Below are 9,072 nucleotides of genomic sequence, written 5' to 3'. Positions count from 1 at the left end.
GGAGAGGAGAGGAGAGGAGAGGAGAGGAGAGGAGAGGAGAGGGGAGAAGAGGTTCTTTGAGAGCCCTGGCTTGAAATTTTCTCTGTCTCACCTTGTATCATACTCCCATCACAGGCTAGCTTCACAGGCCCTGGTTTCCCCTAGCTTTTCATTAGAGAGAGAGAAGGAAAAATGTGGGTTTTGCCCATATCTTTTCACTTCTACTTTCTACCCCTTGTGTTGCCAAGCACTCTTCTTATCCCAACACTGACTCTCCCTGGGCATATTCAAGGTGTGGCATTATACCAAGGTGAGGTATGAGAAAGGACTGGGTTATAGGAAGAGTAAACTGATTTTGTTTGGGAGTAAGAGATGATTTCTAAGGGGAACTAAAATGGCTGCACTTGGATGAGCATTCCTGAGTAAAGGACTTTGTCATGAGAATAGGAGTCCCTTGGTCAGAAAGTCTGAGAAAGAGGAGACTTTTATTTTTCCACAGTAGGGAACATACAAAGTGGACACATAAATTTAAAATGAAATTAGTCCTAACAAACTAAGCCACCAGGATCAGAAGAACTGGTGTTTAGTAGGAAAGAATTCTTTGCCAATGACTGAGTTGCTTAAGATGCTTCAAGTGATGAGGATCAGGGCCCAAGGCATGGCTTCTGCTCACCTGGAGTTCATGGACAGCTTTATTTTCTCTATCCAGGAGTCCAGTATAATACAGTATTCCTTCTGGATCGATAAAAAAAATGTTATCTGTCTCCCCACTTAACTGAAATTTCACGTCGGTAGCATCAGCCTTAAACTGGCAAGGAAAGAGAAACAAAATTAGTAAATATAGAAGAACAATCTGTTGGTTTTATGAAAAGTTACAAAGAGTTCCAAAGAAGACCCATGAACACATTTAGAATGTAAAAGAATATAAGCTCTTTGAGGGCAAATACTCCATTTTTTTTCTTTCTATCACCAATACAAAACATAGCACATATCCTTTAGGATAGATAGAAGAATAACAGAAGACACAAGAATGGGGAGGGGGGCAGAGTCAAGATGGTGGAGTAGAAACAGGAATTCCATGGAGGTCCAGCTTCCACCTCCTCCAATTCATGTAAAAGGGGACTCTGAACAAACTTTGGAGCTGCAGAACCCATAAAATTATGCAGAGAAGCTAACCTCCCACTGAGCACAGCAAAGCAGGCCAGCAGGAAGTGGTCAGCACAGTACTCTGGGAGCCCAGCCCAGCCCTGAGTAAGCTAGAGGTTTTAGCCTCAGGGCAGGCCTGACCAGCTGCTGGCAGGAGGGACTTCAGATCACCAGCAGCTGAGGCAGTTTCCAGAATTATCAACATATAGCTGCTAAGGACAAAGTGAGAGGTCAGTGCAGTCTGGACTTTGGGATAAGTAGTTCAAGAGTGCTGTTGGCCTTTGCACTGGGGCGAGAAGTGGCTGAGGCATGGCAGCCATGCAGCCACAGCCACGTGGAAGCTTCAGCTCCTGGCCTGAAGATTGTAGGGAGACCAAGTGCCCAGTCTGAGGAGTAATCGCTCTTGCTTTAACCTGCTTGGATCTGGATTGCCATCTAGGGTGGAGGTACTGGGGTGTGTGGCCAGCTTGCCAGAGCATGTGAAGGCTTCAGAGAGGGCACCCAACTAATAGCTCCAGCAGCTGAGAAAACTCCAGCATTTGGGATGAAGCTCCCCTGTCTGGTAGCAGAGTCCTACTGTGGCAAAACCCCCAAAAGTCAAGTAATTGAGTGGCAACATGAGCAAAAGAGGGAAGCAGAGCAATCCAATTTTACATTCCTATTTTGGGGACAAAAAGGATCAAAGCATAGAACAGGAGGAAGACAGTGAAGTCAGAACTCCTTCACCAAAAGCTTCCAAGAAAAATACAAAGTGGTTATAGGCCATAGAAGAGCTTAAAAAGGATTTTGAAAACCAAATAAAAAAAGTGGAGGAAAAATTGGGAAGAGAAATGAGAACAATGTAAGAAAATTATAAAATGAGAGTCAACAGCCTGACTAAGGAAAACAACACCTTAAAAAAATAGACTAACTCAAATGGCAGAAGAGGCTAAAAAAGGCAATGAGGAGAAGAATGCCTTAAAAAGTTGAATTTGCCAGATGGAAAAAGAATCTCAAAAGCTCACTGAAGAAAATCATTCCTTCAGAATTAGATTGGAGCAAATGGAAGCTAGTGACTTTATAAGAAATCAAGATACTATTAAACAGATCCAAACAAATGAAAAAATAGAAGGCAATGTGAAATATATCATTGGAAAAACCACTGACCTGGAAAATAGATCCAGAAGAGATAATTTAAAAATTATTGGACTAATTTAAAAAATTATTAAAAGCCATGATCAAAAAGAGAACCTAGAAATAGTCCTTCAAGAAATTCTCAAGGAAAACTACTTTGATATTTAAGAACCAGAGGGCAAAATAGATGTTGAAAGAATCCACCAATCACCTTTATTGCTACTGTAGTGAAGGTGATCCCCTCCCCTCCACCCCCCATAACCAGACCCCCTTGATTTCCCGCCCCCCCCCCCCCCCCGAGCTGCATGCAATCAGAGCTGCAGCAGTGAGCATGTCATCCTGTTCTTCCCCAGTGATTTGCTTATTGAATAAAGGTACATTTTTTTGTTCACATTTACCTGTTTATTAAAATTGCTGTCAATGTTCATTAAAATAAGCCCTCCCCTGAAAATAAGCCCTCTGGTGTTTTTCTGTCCAAAAAATTAATAAGACAGTGTCTTATTATCGGGGAACCACGGTAGTAGGCACTTAATAGGGTGGTAATAAGAGAGTAAGTTAGATGACTAAATTAATTGGAGCAGACCATGTCTATGGCAGAGTAGTAGAGGATAATCTTGATTAGGTAGGGTAGAACCAGATTATGGTAGGACTTCGAATGAGGATGAGGAGTTTATACATGATATAATGGGCAGCAGAAAACTAGTGTAGGTTCTCAAGCCAAAAAAATGTTACTAGTATTAAATATGTGTCAAGGGCCTTCAAATGCATATAAGGAAATCAGAGTTTTAGCATGATTAATCTAAACAGGGGTGGGGAACCTGTGGCCTCCAGGACACATGTGGCCTTCTAATTCCTTGGGTGCAGACTTTTGATTGAATCCAAGTTTTACAGAACAAATCCTTTTATTAAGGGAATTTGCTCTGTAAAGTTTGGATTCAGTCAAAGGGTCACACTTGAGGACCTTAAGGGTCACATGTGGCCTCAAGGCCACAGGTTCCCCAACCCTGATAGGGTTAGTGTATGCAAGATAAATTAGACGTTTGAGAAAATGAAAGTAGAAAAACTAATTAAGATCAAGGAGTCATAGATATAGAGCTGGAAGCTGATCTCAGAGGTCTTACTCATTTTATAGATGAGAACACTGAGGCTCATAGAGGCCAATCTGTCAATAATGAGTCACAAATATTTATTAAGTGATTATTGTATGCCTGGCACTCTATTGCAAGTGTAACAAAGGCTGAAAGATGGTCCCTGATCTCAGAGAGCTGTCATTCTAATGGGGAAGACTCCAAATTCAGAACTAAGAGTCTTACTATTTATAATATTCTCCAACAAAAGACAATAAGGGAAGTCCATAACAATGCTTTTTAAGGATCTGAACATATTCACCCCAGAAAAGAGAAGACTTAAAGGGGGTCATCACCTCCACATTCAAACATTTCATAGAATGTTAGAATTAAAAGAGACTTTAGAAATTATCCAGACTAAACCTTCATTTCAGATATGAGAAAGCTGAGGTCAAAAAACATTAAGTGACTTATCCAAAGTCCCACAGCTAAATAGTGGAAGAGGCAGGAGTCATTCTCAGGCCTTTGGATTCCATGTCCAGTATTTTTTTCACTATATTACACTGCAGGCCTTTGCGGAGAGGAGGGGTTGGGAAGTAGGGTAGTCCATACCTGTGATCTCATTGACTTAGGGAATCCCTAGTGAGGAAACTCCTTTTACTGCTACATATTAGCAACTCTATATTTCCAGACTAATCAAACATTATTCCTCCTTATGAATTCTACAGTGAACTCTAGCTGTACATACATTCATTTGTATTTACTTAGCTGTATACATAGATATAGCTATATCCAACTGGTCTACTTACTATTCTCCATTGACAACATTCTCATCTCTATACCTTTGCATGTACTCTTCCTCAGGATAGCATCCTCCTCCCATTGCCTGCCCCCTTCTAGTAGAATGCAATGTCCTTCAGGACAAGGAGTATGTCATTATTGCCGATACGTTGCAGGTGCCTACAACAATGTGTACCACACAGCAGGTGCTTACTAAATGATTGTTCAATTGAATTTTGGGGGGAATTAGAAGGGACCTTAGATGTCATCTTATTGAGTAGATGAGATGATTGAGCCCCCAAGGAAATTAAATGTCTTATCCAAGGTCATACAGCTAGTCAATGTTAGAGCTCTCCTAACAATCAGCTTAGGACTCTTTTCAATACTCCACACAGATTCCATTCACATTGTTTTTCCCCTTCTCACTTTCATCCCAAGTCATCAATATTAAGTCTTTAATCTAAAGCAGAAGTTCTTAATTTGGGGTCCACAGACACCTCAAGGGTTAAAGCAGCTAGGTGGCATAATAGAGAGAGCACTAGACTTGGAGTCAACACCCAAGCTCAAATCTGCTCTCAGATACATATTAGCTGAGTGACTTTGGGCAAGTCATTTAATCTCCGCTTCAGTTTATTCATCTGTAAAATGGGTATAATCATAGCATCTATTTCCAAGGGTTGTGAGAATAAAATGAGATAATATTTATAAAGAACTTTACAAATCTCAAAGTGCTATGTAAATGTTAGCTGTTTTTACTCAGGAAGGCCATAAACTTGAATGGGAAACAAATTACATCTTCATTTTCACTAATCACTAACTAAAATTTAGAATTTCCTTCAATTATGCAGGTAGGCAAGAAACATGATTCTGAGAATGGAGGGGTTCATAGGTGTCACCAGATTGCTGAAGGGATCCACCACACAAAAGAAGTTAAAAGCTTCATGAACTAGGGTATCATTTTGAATTTTGTTCACCACTTTGCTAAAATTCAGACATTACTAAAGCAAAGATTTCCAGGGGTTTCACCCAAAATTGGAGTCATTTAAGTAATACAAGTACATTCACATGCACACACACACACACTCACTCATATACATGCTCATCTACTACTGACCCTCTGGCCACCCACACTACCTTCTCCATTTCCCAGTTCCCTTCCAATACCATTGTTTCTGTTGATGCCTTATCAAAATCATAGGGAAGAATTTGGAGCTAAGCTTTGGGGTAGAAATTAATTAGAATATTGCCTCTGGTGCAAAAATTGCCTGTTTCTACATTGACTGACTTTCAGGGAATTTGAATCTTAGTCTAACACATTGCTTCCACATGGGAACACATAGCAGAGTTGGGCTTTAGCTTATTCAGATACATCAAACTGTCTCCTTTTACAATCCAAACTTCACTCTGGGTGGCAGGGGTCCTGTCCCCCATTGTAAGAAACTTTTAAAGCATAGAGAATCATTGAATAATATAATGTAATTGTGCATTCCCTTGTAATACCAGTGATACCTTCCCTCTATTCAATTTGCTCTCTAAAAATTGTTTGGTAAGGATTTCTCAGTCTACCATTTTAATTCAGGTATGGCTGTGCTCTTAGTTAGATAAAGGAAATCAAGATCCACTGTGCAGCAGGGCTCACTAAAATCAACACCTAAATATCAAAAAATAGTAATTACCTGAAATATCACTTGATTGTTTTTTTCTTCACCTTCAGATATAGAAAATGTCATGGGTTTCAAAGGTCCACTGAATCCCCCATCTTGACCATATCCAGTCATCTGTTAAGAGAGAAAAGGAATAGAAATTATACTGACCATCTTTCCTGAAAATCCACTCATTTTTTTCATTTGACTTTTCAATGGTGCTAAGGGCCAAAACTTTAAACAGAGTTAAACAGAGTTGATCTACCATGGATTAAAATCATATGTTGATTATCAGCATAAAGTTGATCTGTCACAGATTCTTCCATGATTTTTTATATTGTTTAGAAAGGCTTCTTGTGACCTGAATATTTCTTAAGAGCAAACAAATACCATATAACTACATACATATACCACACTGTATATACAAAAAGAGGCAAAAGCATGGTATGATCACATTGACACTGAAAAAAGTCACGTAACATCTGGAAAAGTCTATATTTCATTGCAAAAGAAAATTGAGGTGGAAATTCCTACAAAAATACATGTAAGGGTAAAGCAGGTATTTCAATAACTTTCATATAGCAGCTCTAGGGTGATAAAGACCCTGAATGCTAAAAGCTAGCAGTCTTCTGTCAACCAGCTTTCAATGGATGAGCACTAAGGTAGGACACAGTGTGGTGAATGATAAACTAAAAGAAGTGCCCACCACCTGCTTTCTTCCCATGTCTATATGAAGAATATTCCTCAATGATCAGTTCCCCAAAACAGATAAAGATGAAAGAGATGATGACATTGAGGATGATTTCCAAGTATTATTCTCTCATTGGAGTGGTAAAGATGAGAGTGGAAGGTGTTTTCTCATCTGTAAAATAAGAGGACTGGACTAGATGAACTCTAATCAATCAATAAACATTTATTAAATGTCTACTATGTGCCAGACACTGTGCTAAATATTGGAGATACAAAGAGGCAAAAGACAGTCCCTGCCCTCCAGACCTTTTCCAGCTCTACAGCTATGATTCTATAACTATTCCAATGAAGACAAATTGACATATATTTATTTAGGGAAGCTTTCTCTGGGGTTATTTAAAAATGGAAGGCATATTTCATTCTGTGTAAAGATGAAAGATTCAGTAATACATGAATGTAATGGAATACTATTATGCTATAAGAAATAAGGAGCATATGGACTTGAGAATAACCTGGAAAGACTTATATGAACTGATGCTGAGTGAGGGGAGCAGAACCAGGAGATCATTGTACACAATTACAGGCACATTGTATCTGTGATGACTGATAGATTTGGCTCCTCTCAGCAATACAAGTTTCCAAGACAACTCCAAAAGACTCATGTTGGAAAAAGCTATTTGCATCCAGAGAAAGAATTACAGAGTCTGAATGCAGATTGAAATAAACTATTTGCTCTCTCTTTTCTTTTTTTGATTCTTCTTTCTCATGGTTCATTCCATTGGGTATAATTCTTTTTTACAACATGACTAAAGTGAAAATATGTTTAATATGAAGGTAACCTATATTAGATTGCATGCTGTCTGGCAGGGAGGAAGGAGAAGGGGAGGGAGGGGAACAAAATTTGGAACTCAAAAGCCTGTGGAACTGAATGTTGTAAACTAAAAATAAATAAATTTATTTATCATTTTTAAAAAGATGGAAGATTCAGAATAATTTAAGAGAACATTGACAACTGTAGAGAACTTTCAGGAGTCCCCCAACTCTGTTAATAAAATGGAGGATATGTAAACTTGTTTGGATGTAGAGAATTTTTGGGGTCCCTTGGCCCTGCTAAAGGAATGTTCCCCTGCTCTATACAGTTACCTGCAAGGTAAGAGGGCATGTAATCTTTTTTTGTTTATGCCTCCAGATATGGTCCTAGGATATTACCCTAATACATAACTAACCTTAAGCAAGGGTAAATAGTAAACAAGATTAAGGGAAGGTCCTTGCACATTGTCTGCATTCCTTAAGTTGTGATAAAATATCTCTGTTCCATAAAGCCATTGGTAAGGAGCAGAGATATTTTATCACAACTTAAGGTCACCATCATGACAAATTTTCAGTAGGGTCCCTGATTGATGGGCAGCCAACAGCTGATCCTATTGAATGGCTTACCACAAAACCAGTATGGGTGGATCAGTGGCCCTTAAGTGCAGAAAAAAATTGCTGCTCTATATAGCCCATGGAATTCTCCAGTTTTTGCTATTAGAAAAAAGAATTCAGGAAAATGGAGGATGCTTATGGATTTGCAAGAAATAAATAAAGTCGTGAAGGATATGGGGTCATTACAGCCTGGTTTAGCATCTCCTAATATGGTACCATTACAATGGCCTTTATGAGTAATAGATGTAAAGGATTATTTCTATACCATACCTCTCCAAAGTCAGGACTGAGAAAATATGCATTTTCTATACCTTCCATAAATCTAAAAGAACCCCTAAAAAGATACTGTTGGAAGGTACTACACCAAGGGATGAAAAATAGTCCCACATTATGTCAACAGTTTGTGGCAAAGGCCTTAGAATCAACTAGAAACAAATACCCCACAGCTTACTTAATTCATTTAATGGATGATGTTCTATGTGCACACCAAGATGTGTTTACCCTAGAGAAAATAGTAGAGTAGGCTACAAATAATTTCCCTGCTGTAGGACTTAAAATAGCCCCTGAAAAGATACAGAAGACAGCTCCTTTTATGTATTTAGGTAATCAAGTGCAGAACTCTACTATAGGACCTCAAAAATTGGAAATTAGAAAAGATAATATTAAAACATTAAATGACTTGCAAAAACTTATACGGGATATAAATTGGATCAGATCTAGTCTTGGAATTTCAAATGAATGTTTAACACCATTATACCAATTACTAGAGGGTGATACCAACCTTAATCCTCCTAAAATTCTTACACCTGAAGCTAGGAATGCATTGGATTACATTCAGGAAGCTATCAGAGCTGCAATTACATATAGGGTAGACCCCTCTGCAGAAATACAACTCACTGTGCTGAACATGAAATACAGCCCTACAGGTGCCTTAATGAAAAATGATTTAGTGATTGAATGGGGTTATATTTCACATCAGCCAAAATATTCTTTACAAACTTACCCTGATGGGGTGGCTCAGCTCATAAAGAAAATGATCAGACGATGTTTATGACTAAGTGGTCAATTGCCTGAAGTTATAAAAGTTATACTCATGATCAAATCCAACAAGTGATTGAGAATCAAGAATCTTGGAAACTGTTGTTAATATATGCTATCCCCATACAACATTATACACCAAAAGGCATTTTCAGATTCTTAACAAACAATGAGTTCATAATCACTAAGGT

General features: G+C 38.6%; 1 protein-coding gene across 6 annotated transcripts in view; it reads right to left on the bottom strand.

Annotated features, from left to right (window-relative positions):
* CDH17 (cadherin 17) overlaps positions 1-5,854 on the bottom strand; it is a 44,218-nt gene extending 38,364 nt beyond the window's left edge. For 5 of the 6 annotated variants that reach the window (XM_069086566.1, XM_069086570.1, XM_069086571.1 and 2 more), the window contains exons 1-2: positions 5,762-5,854; positions 653-787 (exon numbers count right to left, since the gene is read on the bottom strand). In XM_069086566.1, coding sequence (XP_068942667.1) covers positions 653-787; positions 5,762-5,815 — 189 coding nt within the window. In that variant the 5' untranslated portion in view covers positions 5,816-5,854. The remainder of the gene's footprint in view (positions 1-652; positions 788-5,761) is intronic. The other variant, XM_069086565.1, reaches the window with a different exon arrangement.
* Positions 5,855-9,072: the final 3,218 nt, after the last annotated feature.

This window comes from Petaurus breviceps, unplaced genomic scaffold (genome assembly GCF_028583685.1).
Source record: "Petaurus breviceps papuanus isolate PSGF00001 unplaced genomic scaffold, PetGlider_PUasm1.0 179, whole genome shotgun sequence".
Taxonomy (NCBI): domain Eukaryota; kingdom Metazoa; phylum Chordata; class Mammalia; order Diprotodontia; family Petauridae; genus Petaurus; species Petaurus breviceps.
Note: the sequence above shows the minus strand (reverse complement) of the source record. Positions and strands in the feature narration are given on the sequence as shown.